We start from the raw sequence: 21,616 nt of genomic DNA, 5'->3' as shown, positions 1-21,616 counted from the left end.
CAGTATTGATTAAATGCTCCTCCATATTGACCTTTCCATTGCTGTTCATTCCTTTCTGCATTGCAATGTGTTTCCACCTGGGATTATTTCCTGTCTGCCTAAAGAACTCCCTGCATTAATTCCTTTAGTGTGAGTCTGCAGTGACCAATTCTTTCAGTTGTTGTTTGTTTAAAAATGCCTTTGTTTAGCCTTTATTTTTGGTAGATAATTTTACGTATTGTAAAATTTTAGGTTGGCAGTTATTTTCTTCCAGCATTTGAAGATGTTATTCCGTTGTCAGCATTTGAAGATGTTATTCCGTTGTCTTCTGGCTTCCTTTATTTCTGTTGTGAAGTCAGCTGTCACTTTACTCTTCCACAGGTAATGTGGTTTTAGTTTTCCCCTCTACTACTCATTTTTTGAATTTTCTCAGTCTTTGGTTTTCAAGCACTGTGCCTAGAGGAGTTTTGTTTTGTGTCGTTTTGCCTATTTATCCCATTTTGGGTTTTACTACTCCTTAAAGATGGGATTTGCTGTCTTAGATCAGTTTTGGAAAACTCTCAACCACTGTATCTTCAAATGTTGCTTCTGTCCCATTTTTTTCCTCTCCTCTTTGTACACTCCAGTTACCCCCTTTGTTAGATATTTTCACTGTTTTGTGTGTCTCTTATGCTCTTTTCTATATTGGCCATAATTTTTCTTCTCCATGCTTTATTTTGTGTGGGTTTTTTTTGGATTTATCTGCAGCTCACTATTCCTCCTACCTTCAAACTCTTCTATTGAGTTTTTAATTTTAAATGTCATATTTTTCAGTTTTATAATAACCTTTTGATGGCTTTCTTGTACTTTCCATTTCTCTGCTGAAATTCTCTATCTCATCATCTAATTTCTTCAACATAGTTTTTACATTTACTTAAAGTCCAGGTTCAATAACTCCAATGTCGGGATCACTTACGGGCGTCTTGTTATCTGTTTTGTTTTCTGGTTTTTTTTTTCTTTTCTTGGTTTTCAACTATTGACCTTATCTCCTGATGTTTCTGATTTTTTTTTAATTTAATGCTAATCATTGGTATTTACATTGTAGAAATAATTTGAGGCTCTAGATTGTGTTTTCTTCCATACAGAGGATTAATATTTTATTTTAGCAGGTGGTTAAAAAAGGAGAAGATCACCATAATACGAGCAGAACCGAACTGATTGGATATTGCAAAGTCCATTTCCAGTTTACCTTGTAAGGTGTAGCTCTTTGTGCCTCCTGTCTAAACATCTGTGATGTTTATGAGGGCCATTCTGATTGTTGAGCTCAGAACTATGCTTCTTTTATCTTCCCATCCCCATGCGATTTCAGAAAGTTTTGCTCAGCCTCTCAGTTTCTGGGCAACAGTTTACAAATTAGAAAATGCCTTGAGGGGGAAAGCAGTGTTGTACTCACTTCTCTGTACTTTTTTTCTCTTCCAAGGTCTTGGCTTTCTTTACCTTGGTTCCTTGGTATCTCTCCAGTGCCTTCAAACAGATGTTTTGTCTATATTTTTCCAGAGTTTCTAGTTGTTTCTCTGAGGGGGGAGGGTTCATCTGCAATAAGTTATTCTTTCCATCACTATAAGGAAAATCCTCTTTGGTTCTTCAAAAACTGTGTATATTTATTACTTTGAAAATAAGAGCACAATAGGAGCACAAAAAGAGTTATCACGGCATAGTGTAACATAGTACCTACAACAGTAAGAATGTACAATTCTGTCCTCATGAGAGGGTGAGGGAACGTTCCAAAGCAGAACTGACACCTGATCCGGGTTTTAAGGATTATTACGACTCACTTAGCATTCAAGGAGAAAGAAAAGTATATGTAAATTCTTAAAAGCTTAGGGCATATGAGAGATGTAGTTTCAAGAATTTCTACACATTCCTGAAATCTTGCCAGATTTTGTGTAGATGATGAAATGGATTTTTAATGAAGGAAAGACTGCTTTACAAGTTGCATCATCCAATACTGATAACATCCAGGATGACAGACTGTCTAGTTGATGTCTGAAAAACAGCCTAGAAGTAGCCCCATTTCATTTTGGCAGGCACCAACTAGGTGGTGGTGGACTTGGGAACAGCATATGTGAAGTCCCAAAGGCAGGAGAAGAAGGCTGATGAAATGAAGTGAGAAGGATCCAAGTAAAAGGCAAGGAGGTAGGGAGTAAGAAGATAAGGCTGGGAAGGTAGGCTGGGGTCAGATCTTAAAAGGCCTCATAAGCCAATTTAAATAAATTGAAATTGAAGCTCAGAGCATGTGAAAATACTGAAGAATTTGCGTCTGTGGACACAGTCTCTATCGCCCTTAATGCACTTTGCCCTTCTTTTCATGCGCTGATAAATTGGAGGGAAACAAAGTTGGAGGCAGGGAGACCAGTGAGAAGGCTGTTGCATTCATCCAGGTAAGAGTTGTTAGTGGCCTATAGTGGAGATGAAGGATGGATTAAAGAAAAAGAGACCTCACGGTTGTTGGTGATGGATTAGAAGTTGGAAGGAATGGGAATAGGGAAAGCAACACAGACAGCTCTAAGTTTAGCCTGATAGCTGAACGAAGAGTTGTATGAATCACTGTGATGGAGACACAGGGTCATTGGCAGGCATGTTGAGGGCTGGAGTTTAGGGACGCCAGGTTCAACTTTATTATTATTTTTTTTTTTTTTTTTTTGGCTGCCCTGGGTCTTCGTTGCGGCACACGTGCTTTTCGTTGCGGCACGTGGGCTTCTCTGAGTTGTGGCACGTGGGCTCGGTAGTTGCAACTCATGGGCTTAGTTGCCCCACAGCATGCGGGTCTTAGTTCCCTGACCAGGGATCGAACCCACATCCCCTGCATTGGAAGGCAGATTCTTAACCACTGGACCACCAGGGAAGTCCCAGGTTCAACTTTAAATGGATTCAATTTGAAATCCCTGCAGGATATCCACAGAGAGGTGCCCATTAGGCAGCTGGATATTTACCTCTGGAACTCAGCAGAGAAGTCTGGGCTGGAGATAAATATTTCTAAATGTTTAATAAAATGATAATGATTGAAACCATGGGGGTAGCTAAGTTTACCTAAGGGAGAGTGGTAGAGTGAGAACAATTTTATCAGATATAACCCTGTGGAACCCAAGTATTTCAGGAGAAGGCTGAGCGTTAGAAATCCTTGAAAGAAACGAGAACATGCAGCCTTGGAGAGACCATGGAAACCGGGAGAGAAGGATGTCTCTCGACTCACAGAGATAATTGCTGCCTGGAAAGGCACTGCAGAGAGGGACTTAAGAAGCATCCACTGGCTTAAGGAAAAACAAGGTCACTGCTCTCCCTGTTGAAGGCAATTACAGGAAAGTTGAAGAATGGATGGGAAGCAGGGAGAGAGCACGAGTGTGGACAGCTTCTCCCTGGGTGTCAGTTCCCTCGTCCACACCTAAGATGTGTGGGATACTCAGAAGTTAACACATGAGCTGCCACTGGACTAGGTTGTAATGCAGATGTGGTTTTATTTGGCCAGTACAGTGTTCAAAATGCATTTCTTCTCGGCTGAGTACAGTTACATAGACAGAACACTTTCCAGATCCTTTGGGACAGATTAAAAACTCTTGCATACTTGGTTTTTACCTTGTGAGCTTGATACGTGGTCTAATGCTGTCTACACACAATCTACGTGAATTCTGATCAGGAGTAATTACTGTTACAAAGAATTCCCCTGTATTTCATGTGACTAATGTGTCTCCTTAAGACTGTTGCTGAATGTAATTTGAGATCTAGACGTCAGGAATACTGTGAACGTCCTCTGTGTCTTCCAAGGATTGTGGTTATTGAAGCAGGGAGTCTGCTTCAGTGTTTCCCACTGGCAGTTCTGGGGTGTGTTGCACCCTTGACTACAGGAACAATTTTGGGGGGGAGGGTGGTGATTGCTCGGAGATATAACTCTGATGATTCTCATCATTACCATTGAGAATATTGCTGTGAATTCAGCCACGTACAGCCTTGGATGTTCATTGGGCTGCCTGGCATCTGGTGGCCTTGTTTCATCCTTTTGTTGGTGTGGTTTCCACTTTCCGGGAAACCTAATCCCTCCAAAGAGGATTCTTGATGTGCCTTGAGATTTCATAGTGAGTCTTCAGCAGAAAACACGTGGGGTGGATATACCTTGGCTTTTGGAATTCTGCTCTTCTGGTTTCTGCCTTTTGGAAAAATTGTCTGAGTCCATAAAAGGCTTTTCAGTAAATAATTTTTTCATGAACATGACTTTTCTAATTGCATATGATAAATGTTTTATTCTTCCAAAATAATACAACTCAAATAGAAATAGATTCAAGAGTCCACGTGGTAAAGAGGAAGGCAAGAGGAGAGGTCTAGAAATCACAGCCTAGAATTTTCAATGGTCCCAGCTGTGATCTCAGCCTCTCCTATAACCTGTAGGAAACCGAGACCCAGAGGGAAAAGGCGGCAGCAGTTTAGTCCACACAGCTGGTCAGCAGCAGAGCTGGATGAGGTCTTAACCACACCTGGTGGGTGCCCTTCTGAGCAAGGATGTCCTTCCACCCTGTGCCAGAAGCTTCAGCATAATATGAATCGGGAGATTAGGTTTGACATAAACACACTACCATGTATAAAATAGATAGCTACTGGGAACCTGCTGTATAGCACAGGGAGCTCAGCTCAGTACTGTGTGATGACCTAGATGGGTGCGATACAGGGGGTGGGGGGAGGTCCAAGAGGGAGGGGATATAGATGATTCACTTTGTGGTACAGCAGAAACTAACACAACATTGTAAAGCAATTATACTCCAGTAAAAAACAAACAATAAAACCCTCCTTGATGTCTCCAAAAAAAAAAAAAAAAAAAAATGCAGTGACTCTTCTCTTTGGCTCTTTTCTCTCCTTCACCTTGGCTTTACTTATCTTTATGCTTTCTCCTCTGCCATATAAAACACTTTGTTTAAAATGTGTTCATTCCACATGCTGCGCTCGGAAGTGCCATGTGATAAGTGGTAAATTGGCAGCTTTGTAATTTGCCTTGATTAGATTGTAGAGTTATGTCCCAGTTATGTGACTTCCGAAATATTTACAGATGAACCAGTCTGCAACGCTGGGAAGTTGTTTTATGGATCCCCAGGGCCTTTTGTGTTCTTTCTTATATTTCGGTGCCTCGTCCCTAGTAAAGAAAGGACCACCTGCCGCGTCTGTGCCCACTCGGCTGAAGCAGCGGCGGTAAAGACCATGCTCAGGGGTGCCTGGAGACCATCCAGCCGAAGGCTTTAGATATAGTCGCCTCAAAGTGTAGTGAGAGAGCAAGTCATCTGTGAATTTTTCATGAAGATGTTGTATGTTCTAACAAGAATCCCTTGTAGTTCTCTATCCCAAAGAACACTGTGCAGAGTCTGACCCCGAAGTTAAGAAACTAAGAAACCTCAGATCTAAAGGTGTGTCCATGGACAAGATGCTTCTCAGCGCTGGGCCTCATCTGAAATGGTTCGATGAGATGAGCTTTGAGGCTGGCCATTCTGCGGTTCCCCAGGTTCTAGGAGCCTTTTTTTACGTGCCTTGGCATTTCCAGTCTCCTTACTTTTCTTGGGTGCGCCAAGCACTAGGTACCATGTAGGAAGGCGCCTCTTCTTTCTATGGGAGGTGGCGCTGTAGTTTTTAAGGACTAGTTTATATTCATAGTTTATCGCCGAATCTCATCATCTTTAGAAGTGAATTTAAAGATGAGCAGGCACTTCGCAAAAGAGGATGTCCAAACAGCCACTGAGTGTATGAAAAAGTGCTCAGCATCGTTGCTCACTAGGGATATAAGAATTAAACCTCAGTGAGGGACTTCCCTGGCGGTCCAGCGGTTAAGACTCCACGCTTCCACTACAGGGGGCATAGTTTTAATCCCTGGTCGGGGAACTAAGATTCCTGCATGCAGTACACCCACCAGAACTGGATAAAATAAAAAATCTAACACTAGTAAGTTTGGGCCAGGATGTAGAGCAACTGTAACTCTCATATAGTGCTGGCGGAGTGTATAATGGCAAAACCATTCTGAAGAAGTGTGGTAGTGTCCTCCAAAGCTAAATATATGCTTACTCTATGACCCAGCAATTCAGCTCCTAGATTTAAATCCAAGAGAATATGTCTACCTAAACACAGGGATGAGAACTTTTCCGGTAGCTTTATTCATAATAGTCCGCACAGGAAACAATCCCCAAATGTCCAGCAACAGAAGAATGGATAAGTAGATGTTGCTGTGTTCCTATAATGGAATACGACACAGCAAGAAAAAAGCAATGTACTGCTATGCATAACAGCATGGGTGAATCTCACAGCATTATGGTCAGAGAAAGAAACCAGACACGCAAGAATACATATAGTGTGGTTCCATCAACCCGTAGTTTAAGAACAGGTAAAACTAGTCTAAGGTGATAAAAGCTAGAATAGGGATTACTTCCAGTGTGAGAGGATATTGACTGGGAAAGGGCACAGGTGATGGAAATGTTCCGTCTCCACATGGATGGCAGATACGTGGGTGTACACATTGGTACAGATTCAGTGAGCTGCCCAGGGAGACTCGTTCACTTTGTTGCATGTAAGTTATGCCCCAAGAAAAATGACTGGAAAGAAAAGTGCATTTGAATGGTTCATCTGTGAGTTTGATACTATGCACTTGGTATTTTAGGTCTAGGGACGGGGTAGTGGGAGTGACAGGAACCAGAGGGAAATGGTTTTTAGCGTGGCATTTGTTGTAACGTCCCTCTTGGAGCAGCCCAGAGCCAACGGCTTGAGCTACTTCTTTGAGAAGGACATCAATTCAAATTTTATAAAAAGCAATTTGGAGCCCACCTGTGCCAGGCACTGTCCAAGGATTCTCTCCTTCCTAGAAGGCTCTAGTCTAGAGGCTTACCCCCAAGTAAAAGTGTAACTTTTGGATGGATGGAATCTAATAGAAAGTCTGGCGGGCTCTTTTTTTTTTTTTTTTTTTTAATCCCCAGGGGTTGCTGCTCGAGAGACGGCGCAAGCTCTGAAAACGCTGGCCCAGGCTGCCCGGGGAGTGGCTGCATCTACGAGTGACCCCGCGGCTGTGCGTGCCATGCTAGATTCCGCCCGGGACGTGATGGAGGGCTCGGCCATGCTCATCCAAGAAGCCAAGCAGGCCCTGATCGCACCTGGAGATGCGGAGAGTCAGCAGAGACTAGCCCAGGTAAGGCCCAGAACTGGCAATCAAGGTCATCACTGAGGTGGACGCATGGACAGGCTGTTGCCCGGTGTGAGCAGTTTTGGAAGCCTTGCCTGGTAGCCCCCATAACGTGAGACGTGCTTAATTCCATCAACAGAAAGTATGGGGGGCTTTGTTGAGACCTGCTGTTAGAACGTGAAGGACCTGGACACAGCATGTCTGTTTTGGGCCTGTGTGTGCTTACGTATATCCCTCTTCCTAGCCTGGGAGGTGAGGTAGATTTGCTGGGTTTAGCTACTCAGTACTTTAAACTCTCTCTAGTTCCTCTTCAGATGATTCCTACCAGAGAGCGTAGACAGGGAGCCTCACACATCCTTAAAAGGCAGCGTGTGGGCAACTCCAAGTTGGTCTGGAAGTGCTCAGAACATTCCGCCTGCCCTTGGGCAGGGCGAGGTGTGGGATGATGGCACCAGAGGGTCGCTGAGCATAAGTCCATCCCAGGGCAGGCTAACTGTGATCCAAAGGGCTCAGGGCCTCCTTCCACCTCAGGACCTCTGCAGGGCTCTCTAGAAGGGAGCTATTTCTCTTCCTCTTGGTGTCGGATATCTTTGTTTCAGAACCTGACAGAATGTTCGGGAGTTGTATTTGAGCCACAGTCAGGACTTGGCCTGGCCTTGGGAGCAGGTAGGGTGTGCTGTATCACTGTGTCAGACCCTGTGCTAAGATAGGATGTTAACCCCACTGAGAGGCCTAGATGAGGAGATTTATCAGTAAACAGTGTCACGTCCATGCTGGCAGATCAGTTCCCCATCTCTTCTAGCTCTGCATACTGTCACTGCTCACTCCCAACACATGTGCAAGAATGTTTGCCCCGAAACCTGCTTTCTGATGGGACTTTTCTCCCTCTGTGTATTCAGGTGGCCAAAGCCGTCTCTCACTCCTTGAATAACTGCGTGAATTGCCTCCCTGGGCAGAAGGATGTGGACGTGGCCTTGAAGAGCATCGGGGAGTCGAGCAAGAAGCTGCTGGTGGACTCGGTGAGAGGTGTTGGCTCGGGAAGGGGCACCTGGGGGACTGGTCTCACCTTAGGTGTGGGTGGAGTCTCCTCCCCTCTAGGGGACCTCTGAGCAGCTAGCCTTTCCCTTAGGAGTCCTGTTTTTCCTGCAGATTTGCCTTTTCCTTGTTTTGCTTTCTGATCAGCCGAGTTCCCAGGTAGAGCTTCTAAAGTTGACTTTTTCTTTGAGCCCATGTTGCTGTTTGCTCTCGGGTCATCCCAGTAAGACAGGAATGGGGGGAGGGGGTATATGATCATCTAACTTCTTATCAGGACATCTCAGGCAGTGGCAATCAGGCGATAAAGGGATACAAGTGTGAGCAGTCTGTGGAATTTCACTTGGGGGCCTGTTCCCTTCCCTGTTTTGTGAGTCCCCTTTGCGGGTACTTGGCCTTGTTCATCTTTGGTTCTTCTCTGCCTGGTGCCTGGCATATACCAGGTATGCAAGCAATGGGTGTGGTGTGACTAATATCTAGCTTAACTCTCTGGAACTTTTCACAAACAGTTACAGTTCTGCTAGTGGCACTTCTGTGGAAAAGCTATTCAATATATTGTTAGCAAAGAACAACTGATGAATAAAATTGATGGCTATTAGTTTAAAAGACTAGGATTTAAAGTTTCATAGCATCTGCCTTTTAGTTCCAGAAAGCTAAACCTTTGAGAGTTTCCATCTGAGAAACCCAAGATAGAGTGCTGGCTCAGAGAGTGGATCCCAAGTCAGACTGCCCAGGTGTGAATCCTGGCTCTGCCACTTAGGAGACCAGAAGCCTGAGGAAAGCTGTCCTTACCATTTTTAGATCCACTATGTCTAGCGCTGAATAGGTGTTCAAGAGAATGTATATATTTTGAAGGTCAACCTTAGCAAGGGCTCAGACCACACAGAGCCTTTTAGTCTAGATGACTCACAACTGCATCCCAGGAGAGTCTGTCTTCTTCCCTCTGCAACATACTACCTTTGTTTCTCCTACGCAAAGTAGAACTTCTCCTGCAACGTGCCTTCTCTTCCCATAGTTACCTCCGAGCACGAAGCCTTTCCAAGAAGCCCAGAGTGAACTGAACCAAGCAGCGGCCGATCTGAACCAGTCTGCAGGGGAGGTGGTCCATGCCACTCGGGGCCAGAGCGGAGAGCTGGCTGCAGCCTCCGGGAAGTTCAGTGATGATTTTGATGAATTCCTCGATGCCGGCATTGAGATGGCGGGCCAGGCTCAGGTGAGGCTGTTGTGGCTGAGTGGAGTTGACCCTTGCCCCTCTCGACTCTGGTGGACCGTCGGCCCCTGAGGCCAAGTGGCAAATAGGAGCAGGGAAGCTGTGAGCAGCCCACACCTTTACACTGTCTTTGCTGGTCAGAGAGCTCCATGAGCTCACAGGAATGGCATTCCCAAAGATGCTATTAGCTTATGTGTCAAGTTCTTCCTGGAGATGACGGATAACTTTTCCCACGATCCTCCAACAGAACTCATCATTTTATTTATGCTTTTTGGAGGGAGGGCAGCTCTGCATCCTATACTTCAAATGTGGTATAATACTGTAAAAACTCATGTATTTGAAGTTCGGGGAGTCCTTTTGAAAAGGCTGTGTCTGATCCTGAGTGTCAAGTGATTCAAACTTACCTCCTTCAGATGAACAGATAAACCCCTTGTTTAGAACAAGGGAGGGTGACTGGTCTGGTGTCAGCTTATGGAGCTGTTTTTTTTTTTTCTTTGCGAGCTCCTGTGAACTCCCTAAAAGTGGTACCCAGGGTGTTTTTTACTCTGTTATCTACAAAGGGTTGTTTCTCAGATGGCAGGCCAGGTGAGAAATGTATCCTTTCCAGAGTCGGGAGCTTCTGGGATGCAGTCAGCTCTAAATGTCCAGACAATGACGGTCGTTTGTGCCAGGCTGAGACGGACAAGCCCCTTGATAACTCCAGCATTGTTGAGCAAGATGCTGGAGTCGTGGCCCTGTCTGTGTGCTCTCTCGCTCGCTCTCTCCCTCCCGCCCGCATTCATGCCCACACTTGTGAGACAGCACAGCTCTTGGCTGATCCACTAGGGCTGGATTTCTGTCCTGTTGTGTGCATCTTGGTCCGGATATCTGTTTGGGGAACGGTAGACACTGGGCAGAGTCTCGACAAGTTAGGCATCTGCAGACTAATTGGACTTAATGCAATCTAGACAGATAACCTGCTTCCGTTTCAAGGTGCTGCTCCTAGCTCTGAATGCCGCCTAGGAGAAATGGACAGCCCCTAATTACTCTGGCTCCTTTTGACCTTCCAGACGAAAGAAGACCAGATCCAAGTGATAGGGAACCTCAAGAACATCTCGATGGCATCCAGCAAGCTGCTGTTAGCTGCCAAGTCTCTCTCTGTAGACCCAGGAGCACCCAATGCGAAAAATCTCCTGGCCGCAGCTGCAAGGTAAGAGTGGAACAAAATGGGCGTGCATGTGTGGTTAAATAACATCAGTGTTTGCAAGATCCACCTGACATCCTGCTGCTTTGCTGAGCAAAGAGGTAGTGCTGACCTTCTGTTGTCAGAGTTGGAGGCGAGAGTGACAGAGATGCTGGTGTCTTATTAAATGGGCTCATTTGCATGCGCTTTCTCCACTAAAGATGCCTTCTGTCTCCTCTTAAAGCCTTTTCAGGAGGACTTGCTTAGTCTTAAGGCCCCCACTGATGTATAAACATAGTGGCTTAGATTTTTTTGAAAGTAGTATTACTATCTTTCAGATTATGGAAGTAATATAAGTTCATTAAAAAGAAATCAGAAGATGCTGAAAAGTATAAAAAACCCGACACTCAACTAGCCATTCAACATTTCTTGAGTCTTATTATGTGCCTGGCACCAATGTTAATTAGATGGATTTAAACATGTTCACTTCGTCATGTGCAGAAGGGCTCTAGCTCAGAATGAATGGGGTGGTGGGGAGGAGTAAATTGTTTTTGGAAATATGTTAAAACATGAATCTGAACTTGGGGTAAGGTCAACGTTCTTCTTTCCTGTTGTTTTCACCTGAGGAAGTGGGTCATACAAGACAATTTCTGCTCCAGGGCCACTCTGGCCATTTAGTTCAATAACTAGTGATGGAGTGCTGGTAGCTGGAGAAACTGCAGCGACAGCCCAGGAAAATTTTATATTGACAATCCCACATTCGTATTCCTGAACCGAGAGGGTAGGGTATTTTATTTTCCTGTGGCAGTGTTGTCCTGTTTTTGTAGCATTTCTTGATATCACTTTATATTTAGGAAAACTAACAGCAGTGAGAAATTAAATGCAGGACACTTAGGACACATAGCATAATTGGAAACATTTTGAAAATGTGCAGATTAGTGATTTTTAAAACGCATGGCTTGAATTCTACTTAGATTTTTTTAAACTTGGTTTTGTTTGCTTATTTGTTTTTTAATGTCTTTATCTCTCCTGGCTTTTTTAAAGTTGTTAGGATCAGGAGACCTGAATTCTAGTGCAAGCTTTAGTGCTTGACTAACTAGGTTACCTTGGTCAGGTCACTCAACCTGTCTAAACTTTCCCATTTGCCAAATAGGGATGTGTGCAGATTACATTGTCCTTGAGCTCTGTTCAGTTCTCGATATATAAAGTAGCATGGTACCACTGGTTAAAACCTGTCTCTGGTCTCCTCTTTGCTTGTAGTGTTATTTATTTTTTATGGGAGGGTTAGGTAATTTCAGAGCAGTTGCCTTCAAAACCTTTGATTTTCTTCATTTATTCCCAGATACATAACTTTACCTTCAAATGATAGCTAGAGCCACTAGTTGATGGGAAAAATATCCTCACATCTCCCCACCTCCATCTTATGCTTTGTTTGTGATTGTTCCATTAGGTGAGTGCCCTCCTGGGGTCGTGGTGACGATGAAGAGGGACAGTGATGTCTTCTCTGTTGTGCAGCTGTTTCTGATCTAAAACCCTCTTAATCACTCTTTTTTCCTACAAACAACCTTTGGATAAGGCAACTAATGTTGCCAGGTATCTGAACTCAGATGTTTTTCATTATCTTAAATTTTTCACATCATTTCAAAATTACAGTTTCCAACTTAGAGCGTGTTGTCGACTCTCTTAAATTGTGGGAATGAGGGGAGAGTATAAATTGGCCTTTTCAAAGCCCAGTACAGAAGGGAATCCAGGACCTGAAAGCATGCTTCTGGTGTCCTGGCTCTGTGAGTGTCTGAACGCCCCCTGGTGGTGACATTGAGGAAGGGACCTGGAGGCAAGGTAAAAAAGCTTTCTTTGCCTCTGTCTGTCCTGGCTTTCAACAGTTGACAGAATTCCCAGCCTGATGGTTTCATAGCCAAGTCAGCACTCAAGAATCATCACGTGAACTGATAGTCTTGGGCTGGAACAGCTGCAGGAAGTGGCTGGCCTATTCTCCTTGGCTTCTTGGCCCATGCTGGCAAGCTCTGCTCCCTGGGGTGATTTCCCAGCGGAAGCTCCAGCCAGGTCAAGTGAGTCAGGCAGCTCCCCTTGGAGGGTAAAGCTCTGCCCACCTGGGGTGCCTTCATTCATTCTCTTGTTACTTCATTTGTTCATTAAACAGATTTTTACCACATGCCTGATAAGGGCCCAGCCCAGCACTGGGTGCTGGGCACACACTGTAAGACTGGGAAGGCCCTGGTAGACTTAGGACAGGGGGCACAATCAGGGCATGCCACCCTCATTCTGTCTGGGCCTCACAACAGTCCGGTGCATAAGTACCTTTGGAGTTGGGCAGCAGGGATCCGATTGCTCTCGTCCTCATCTTCAGTCCCACTGCCCTCCCTCTTCTTGAGACGGCCATGCCTGCCTGTCCTTCATGTGGATGTCCCCCGAGGCCCCAGAGATGCTACTGTGGGGACCCAGGCCTGGACCAACTCAGCCCCAACCTGCTCCTACATCAGCAGACTTGAACCCTTGCTTTGTTCTTTCTAGTCTCCGTGATTCTTCCTGCTTTAGGAAAAAGTGGTTTACTTCTGGGAGAGCAGTAGAGTGTGTGTGCTTTTCCCTCTACTCATCATTCTGCATCTGAGCCCAGGTACATCTGAGGAAGCTGGTCCCTTGGTTTCTGATGTTCATGGGGAGGAAGTCATTTTCTGTTGAGTTCCTGGCTTGTTTGTCTTCTTTCTGTGTAACTGCTTGGCTCTGGCTCTTTTCTGGAAAGTTGGGTGGAGCTGGAGACCCTTTGTCAACCGTTCATCAGGCTTTTCCCTGCCTGGGGGCTGGTCTGATGCTCCCTGAACTTAGTTAAGGAAGTGGAAAACCAGTTGGCAGTGGCAAAAGGAGGAAGTGCCCTAACTCTGAGCACCTCCCCAAGCTGCTGAGCACACCACAGTCACCCTGGCCAGAAGGACTCCCGGGCTGAAGACTTGACGCCCACAGCTGCCAGCATCAGGGCCATCCTAGGCCAGGTGTTCAGCTGCTGTCCAGTCCCCTGAGGGCTCCCTAGGACCTTGCAGGAGGCGCCTCTTCCCGGACCACCCTTTGCTTTGAAGTTCCTGCCAGGCAGGAGTCTTCCTGTCTCCAGAGATGGTGAAAAAGGATGTCCCAGCAAGCAGCACTTCCATGCTGTAAAGTAGAAAAATGTACACTGGGCCTTCTTCTGTCTCTTGGTCTCCTCTAGAATGTTCCGTTCCCGTAATCCAAATCAGGATCTCGCTGAGCCCTGACTTTCCAATTGCTCTGGTCCATGTTGGGCCCTCCTTCATAGTCAGAACCCATGCCCACGGTCGAGGCTTTCATTTTCTTTCTTTCACTCCCAGCGAGCCCTGCCTGTGTCTGGCTGATCCTGTCTGGTGTCACGCCCCCATCACTGCTTCCTCTGGCTCACCTTTGTGTCTTGTCTGTTCATTGTCTTGCCTCTCCAACTGGATTACAAGCACCTTGCTTTCCTAGAGAGACTTAAACTATTATTTTTTTACTCCCCGTGCCTGGTGCACGGTAGGACCCAGGGAATACAGACAGGTGAATTTCAGTTTGCTCTTCGTTGCCTTTCTAAGCTCGTCTTCCTTTGAGAAAGGGAATCATCTGAAGTTGCTCTATTCCCCTCCAAGCTCGCTATTGGACGACTTGAGCTTAATAAATAATCAAAAGCACAAACTGGTTGATTTTCTTCTCTCACCTCTGCCCCAATTCTGTATCTATATAAAATTTCCTTCCAGAGCTCACAAACTCCTGTCTGAATCAATTTAGTATCTCTGAATGCTAAATGATTTGTAGGTTAGAAAGCCTTTAACATCTGAGGTTGTAAATCCCAATTTATTAAAAACCGAGAGTGGCTAAATATGCTGATTAGATAAAGAATGAATTACAGGAAAACTATCTCTAGATGGTGAAATTACGGTTATTTAATTTTTTGTATTTTTTAAAATAAACTTGTATGGCTTTGATCATTACCAAAAAGTGTGGAGAAAATAAAAGCAACTACAGTTCAAGCCTACTTGGATTTACATAGAACAAAGGGAGGATGCAGCTAATTTTGGCTGTATTTTTATAACAGTATAAGTAGGTTAATTCATAATGCTTTAGTAGATTTACTGGTATCTGCTTTAAAATAAAATTATAAAATCACTGTTAACATTGTGATACGTCATTGTCATTTTTCTATGCCTATGTATATTCTTACAGGTATGGGCTTATGTGGTTTTTATGTTTTACATACAGTTTTCTATATAAGGAATATGATATTATGACTTTTAATGGGTGCCAAGAATTCTGTTGTAGACTATACATTTAACCAGTCCTTCATCATTGCATATTTGGGTTGTCTTCAATCCTTCGCTCTTATAAATAAGTACTGTAGTTTGAAACATGAAAGTACTGTTTCCCATTGTCAAATCTATATAACCATTTGCCTCTGTGCCACTAAGTTTATTTAGCTATGCAATCCAGACTCTAAAATGAGTTATGGGGATAAATGATACCTAAATAATGCTTTTTAGTCATGGATCAGTATTACCCAAGTGACTCATTCAAACATGCAGTGCTGTGCTGGCTCTGTTAAGGATTATCCCACCACAGACTCTTAGTCTGTTTGTTTGTTGTTTTTTTTACCCCAAGTTTTTATTTGAACATTTTTCACTTCTAAAAATAGTTGAAAGGACAGCGAATAGCTATATATTCTCTGGATTTACCAATTGTAAACTTAGTTTTGGGTTTTTTTTGGTTTGTTTTTTTTTTTTTTTGGAGGGGGCCACACCGCATGGCTTGCGGGATCTTAGGTCCCCAACCAGGGATTGAACCCTGGGCCCATGGTAGTGGAAATGCAGAGTCCTAACCACTGGACTGCCAGGGAATTCCCGTAAACACTTAGTTTCTAATGGAAAAATCTTTATATAAAGACTAGCTTTTTTAAAAATGTAGATAAACAGGAAACATTGAAAGAAATAAGCCAAATGGAAAGCTTGTGTGATACGTGGAAATATTCCCCAAATGATCGTGTCACCACAGTTGAGGGCTGTACCCTTTGTTATGTTGACATATCCAGCCTGTCTGCTCCGAAGTATGTCTTGAAGGCTGCCATTGCAGAACACGGTGTTGGACTCTCTGGGGGACCCTTCCAGTGAATACATCATGAACTGCACCTTCCAAAGGTGGTCCCAACTAGAGACTGTCCTGCTGTCTCAGTTGTTCTTGTTTTGCTTTGCACCTGGAAGGCACAGTGCTTCCCCATGGCACCTTACTTAGTTAAGCACTTTTCCCCAAATAAATGAGTCACTGGAGTTAATCTTACACAAACTATTTGAGGATTCTTTCTTGAGCTGAGGGATGTTTTTCTTCTTCCCATCACTCTAGCTAAATTTAAAATTCAAAGCAGTAGCTCCTCATCAAATAATTAAGCTGATTGCCTTTGTACACTGGCAACATCTTTTTCCATCTAATTTGATATTCTGTGGGAAGCTGCAAAGCCAATTTAACTAATAAAATGAGGCATCTTTATATTAGACAGTGTTAATGATTAGCAGCAATGTGTGTCCTATTTTGATTTTGTTTGTTTTATTTTAAGTTGCCTGTTAGCTGCAGTGGTTACTGACTGTGAATAGAATTCAGGGTTCTGCCAGAACTATGGGCGAGTTATGACCCTGCAGAAAAATGGTTTTGAATCTGGCCTTGGTGTCTGATAGACATGGGTTTAAGTCTTGTTTCTGCTGCTTCTTTGTAGCATCTCCTTAAGGAATTATCTCGTGGGTGTGTGTGTGTGTGTCTGTTTTTTTCATTTATAAAAACAAGGGTATTCAATTTTAAGACTTAGTGTAAAGGTACAGTAATCAAAACAGTGTGGTATTGGTGTGAAGGGTTAGACACACAGGTCAATGGAATCGAACAGAGTCCAGAAGTAGACCCACACAGATACGGCCAACTGATTGTCAACAAAGTTAAAAAAGCAATTCAGTGCAGAAAGGATGGCATTTTAAATAGTACCGGAATAATTAGACTTCCATATATCCCCCCCATGAAAAAAAATCTGGATCCATATTTCACACCTTATTAAAGAAATTAACTCAGAATGGACTGTGCCTTTATAAATTATCCATGGCAACCTAAACAGAGGCTGTCCAGGAGGGGGTGGAACCCTAGCCAATGTAAAAAAAAATCTGGGCTGTGTTTTAAGTTCTAAGAAGAATGGAAACACATGTAAAATCATCTAAGAATCCCTGATTCCTATTAATGTTAACAAAGAAAATATCTCTTTTAAAGAATGATTTTGGTATAGCTTCTAGGAACTGGTCAATCATGTAGAAATGAACGGTAAGAAGAGGTTTTAAAATCATAAGGCACAGTTTACAGTGTGACTTTTAAAATATACAAAATAGTCCAAACTATACAAAGGCTGTCCAAAATAGCCTAGCTCAGCTCATCCCATTCCTATGGGCTGCTAGTGAAGGATTCTGAAAACAGTGTTACTGTGAGCTGTTTGCCATTTGCAACTTCACAGTGAATTCCTTCTTGTGAATATATTAAAGATAGCCACACTTTCTTAAGAGAACTATTAGTATTGATACTTTTAAGGGTAAATCAATGAATAATAAGAAGCAAGGTAGGGATTCTCATTCTCTCTTCCCTGGCTGTGGTTGATTTTTGGTTGTTTAGAGCAGGGGGCCCAACCCCCAGGCCGAGGACCGGTAAGGAAACGGGCCGCATAGCAGGAGGTGAGCGGCGGGCGAGCAAGGGAAGCTTCATCTGCTGCCCCCCATCGCTCTCATTACTGCCTGACCCATCCCCCGCATCGCTCTCATTACCGCCTGAACCATCCCCCCTGCCCCCCCCCGTGGAAAAATTGTCTTCCACGAAACCGGTCCCTGGTGCCAAAAAGGTCGGGGACTGCTTGTTTAGAGCCTTGTGGAAGAGCTGTCACAGGGACCACAGCCTTTATAGTGAATTAATTGTATTCCTAGCGAACCTACAAAACATTGTTGGGGAAATTACTGTTGATCTTTACAAAACAAAACAAAAAACACTCTTTCCGTATTTGTCACAGAGCTGTGACGGAGAGCATCAATCAGCTGATCACTCTGTGCACCCAGCAAGCTCCTGGCCAGAAGGAATGTGATAACGCCCTGCGGGAGCTCGAGGTGAGTCCCTGGAAAGGCTGCTGAGGATTTCAGAGCGTCTGTGTGTCTGTCCTTTCCCTCCGGGGTCAGGTTCTTCTCCTCTATTCTTACCTTTTATCTTTCCTGGGAAACTGTTGGAGCCAAAGTTCCAATCCAAGTGGGAAGGAATTAAAGAAAAATTAGATCTGGTGGGGTTATCATCCCTGCTTCCCTGTTTCCACTAAGCGTTGCTTTGTTAAAGGATTCTTTATTTCAAACAGGAAGAGGCCTATGGTATTGAGTGTAGGCTGAAGATAAGCAATTTCTACCTAAAAAGTTTGAGAGTGATTATTCTGGGGCGTTTGGGAGAAGCTGGAATAGATGTGCTTTATGAGTAAAAATGATTTTCCTATACTTTGTATTTTGTAACATGTAGGGGGCGCATTAGAGAAAACCCAGGAGTAACACTTATTACTATACAGTCAAGGTGGCCATGGGTCTCCTAGTGGCCCAGACACAGTGTAGGGCTTATCAATTTATATTCATACTTAGGGTTTATTTTTAATGGAAAATTCATTTATGCCCACAGAGTATACGTGGGCAAAAATAAAATCAATATGCCTACTTGTCTGTAAAGCAGTCCTAACCAATTCAGGTTATGTTGAAACAGGCAAATGGTTATCTCAGTAGATATGAGCTGGTTGTACCCAGTGTACCTTTAGTTTTCTGAACAGGGATACCCACCATGCCAGAGAGGGTAGGGGTGGGGGGTTGATTGCAGCTTCTGCAGGGTCTGATTGAGGCCCGGTCCGCCGATGGCAAGAGGCCATTGGCACAACTGAAAGTGAGAATAGGCAGGGGACTGAAGCATTCTGAAAACAGTGGAGAATGTTTCCTACCTTGGGTGAGTTACTGCCCTATCCTGGTGTGTTCACATTTGCAAATATAAATGATACGTGGACTGTTGATCTAAATGAGGTCTGTTGGCCCAGATGCACATACTCTGTGCCTTAATGGTATCCTCGGTTGCCAAAATTATGGCTATTTCAGTGTTGCTGTTACTAAGGCAATTTTGATTATCCAAGGAGTGGGAGGAGTTTCTTCAAGGAAATGAAAACCTTCTTTATGCAGCCCTCTTTCCCTCAGATCTTTGCTGATTAACTCAGCAGTTTCACCATTACTTTCCTCCAACCCTTAGTAACTCACATGGCCTTGTCTTTTTGTTGGCTGTGCCCCAAGGTCTGCTAGGTCCCACTGTATCTTCTCACTCAACGGGGAGGAAGATGGATGGCTATGTCCCCTGACTTTCCTCCCCTGGAAAAGTCCCTCATAAACGATGGTCAAAGGTTATTGCAACATGAAAGCTAGCAACGGTTTTCAGCAGACTGGAGACAAAGGCAGAAGAAGCAAGCCCCATGCCCTGTTCCTTGATGGAGACCTAAACAAGATTCAACGTTTTCTATACTTTTAAAATTAAAAACAAATGAACCATTCCAGTGGGCGGTTTTGGGGGGGGGGGGGTACCTTCTTTCATGCCTACCCATTGAAAGGTCCCAGAATTGAAAACTGAGGTCCCTACTAATCAAGAAGAAATGAATGAACTTGTCTTTGATATTTAAACTCCTTGGAGTTATCCAGCAGAGAAATTATACTCATTGACCATGAATATATATTGCCTCCCACTAACTTTCAGATTCTTTAAGAAAAAAATGTCCCCATTCTGTGGACACCATGCTTCTCCTTCACATCTGAAAACAAGAGAGTCCTCTCTGTCAAAACTAACCAAGACACACCCACCCCAATCAGTGTGGTGTTGCCCGCAGGAAATCTGAAGTCATAGACACTGTGACCTAAATTCCTGTCAAGAATCTGGATAATGACCAGAATCCTGTGTATGGAGGGGAAGTTGGTAGTTGGTATTTTATGTTGAGTTTCCCTGGTTCTATAAGGCTTGCTCTTAAGTTGTGTTCTCCTTCTGTAGACTGTCAAGGGGATGTTGGACAATCCCAATGAACCTGTTAGTGACCTCTCTTACTTTGACTGCATCGAGAGTGTAATGGAAAACTCCAAGGTAAGCCTGGCTGTGCCGTTAACATCCCTCCTCATTGTAGGGAAGAATCAAGACGTGCTTTGTGTGCGCCAGCCCGTGGCCCCTCTGCATGGCTGCCTGTGTCCTAAAGCCTTGTTATGGCGCCCTTTGCCCAGGTGCTTCTCAAACCTGGCTGTGCATCGGAATCACCTGGGGGTCTTGTTGAACACACCTTGCTAGGTCACACCCCTGAGTTTCTGATTCAGTAGATCCCAACGTGGGGGAGATTGTGCATTTCTGACAAGTTCCCAGGTCCTGCCATGTGGTCCAGGGGCCACTCTATGAGAACCACTGCTTATACCCTGTGAGGGATGGGTCTTACTGTGAATCAGAGCATGTATTTCCTTCACCTGGGACTGCACTGGTGGGGAAAGCCCGTCAATGACCTTGGCTTATATGAGACCCTCCTGTGTGTTCTTTTCACCATCTATCCATGCCTTGCATTCTCAAGGGAAGTGAAAAATTGTGGGGGGTTTTGGGGGGGTGCGGGTGGTGAAAGTATCTTAAGATGATACAAAGGTTTGTGTCCTCCCTTCTCCAAATCTTAACCCCGCTCAACAAGATCTTATTTCTTAGTATTTAATTTAATGTGGGTGGCAGTTGGAGGGGGGTGGTCTAAAAAGACTTCTTATCAGAGCAATAATAATAATATTTTAAAAGGTCAAGAAACACTGATCTATGGTAATTGCACCAGTGTTTTTGAGAATGCCTCAAAATCAGGATAAAATGAAATGCAAGCGAGATGAATGGAATTTCTTTCTTTCCCTATCCAAGATGGCTTCTTGACAAACAAAGAGCTCTGTGTTGGGTTCTAGACTTGGATGTGATTGTCTCCCTAAAGAGTTCTGTTGAACATCCTTCAGTTCTAAGATCTGTGACCCTGGAAAGTAGGACCTGCCTTCCTGGGGCATGAGGAGGCCCATGAAGACACAACACCAGATATGGGGCAGGCGCCTTGCCTCTGCCTGTGTGACCTTCTGTCTGACCTTGTGCATGGTGCTTGACCTCTCTGGGTTAGATTCTGAGTACTGAAATCCCTTTTAGCTGTTATTTTAAAGACCTCTGATAGGGACTTCCTTGGTGGTGCAGTGGTTAAGAATCCGCCTGCCAGTGCAGGGGACATGGGTTCGAGCCCTGGTCCGGGAAGATCCCACATGCCGCGGGAGCAACTAAGCCTGTGCACCACAACTACTGAGCCTGCGCTCTAGAGCCCACGAGCCACAACTACTGAGCCCACATGCCACGGCTACTGAAGCCTGCGCGCCTAGAGCCCATGCTCTGCGACAAGAGAAGCCGCTGCAATGAGAAGCATGCACGCTGCAACAAAGAGTAGCCCCCGCTCGTTGCAACTAGAGAAAGCCCACGCACAGCAACGAAGACCCAATGCAGCCCCCCAAAATTAATTAATTAATTAAAGACTATCAATTAATAAGTGAATAATGTCGGGAAGAGTGTGTCTTCTGCTTTCTGGGTATGGTCTTCGCCTACAGCTCGGTAGATATGTCTGATTTTATATTCTGGGAACTAACAGTTCTCCGTTTAGACCATTCACCCATGGGGTGCCCTGAATAGATTTTAGTTTGTTGACCTGTGTATAGTAACTGTACCTCCTTGAGATATAGATAACTTCTGGGTGAAAGCTTCAGACTTTCATTATTTATTTCTCTTTGTGGAACAGAAATGATATCATTATCTTGAATCTCTTCTTATTGCAAATAAAGTAAAATAATGGCAAATATTGTAAATTAAGTGGCCTTGAATATTCAAGTTGGAAGGGTAGCCCCTTTACCCCATGGTCTGAAGGAATGCTCATCAGAATATCGCTGGCGGTTTGTTTTGC

The 21,616-nt window shown here is 44.2% G+C and overlaps 1 protein-coding gene across 6 annotated transcripts in view; it reads left to right on the top strand.

Moving 5' to 3' along the window:
- TLN2 (talin 2) overlaps positions 1-21,616 on the top strand; it is a 448,826-nt gene that overhangs the window by 333,506 nt on the left and 93,704 nt on the right. For all 6 annotated transcript variants that reach the window (XM_059913125.1, XM_059913126.1, XM_059913128.1 and 3 more), the window contains 6 exons: positions 6,954-7,162; positions 8,056-8,175; positions 9,204-9,401; positions 10,448-10,587; positions 17,636-17,729; positions 19,669-19,758. In XM_059913125.1, the coding sequence (XP_059769108.1) occupies positions 6,954-7,162; positions 8,056-8,175; positions 9,204-9,401; positions 10,448-10,587; positions 17,636-17,729; positions 19,669-19,758 (851 nt within the window). The remainder of the gene's footprint in view (positions 1-6,953; positions 7,163-8,055; positions 8,176-9,203; positions 9,402-10,447; positions 10,588-17,635; positions 17,730-19,668; positions 19,759-21,616) is intronic.

The sequence above is a fragment of the Balaenoptera ricei genome, chromosome 2, assembly GCF_028023285.1.
Source record: "Balaenoptera ricei isolate mBalRic1 chromosome 2, mBalRic1.hap2, whole genome shotgun sequence".
NCBI classification, from domain to species: Eukaryota; Metazoa; Chordata; class Mammalia; order Artiodactyla; family Balaenopteridae; genus Balaenoptera; species Balaenoptera ricei.
The sequence above is the reverse complement of the archived record's forward strand: the minus strand, read 5'-3'. Positions and strand labels throughout refer to the sequence as shown.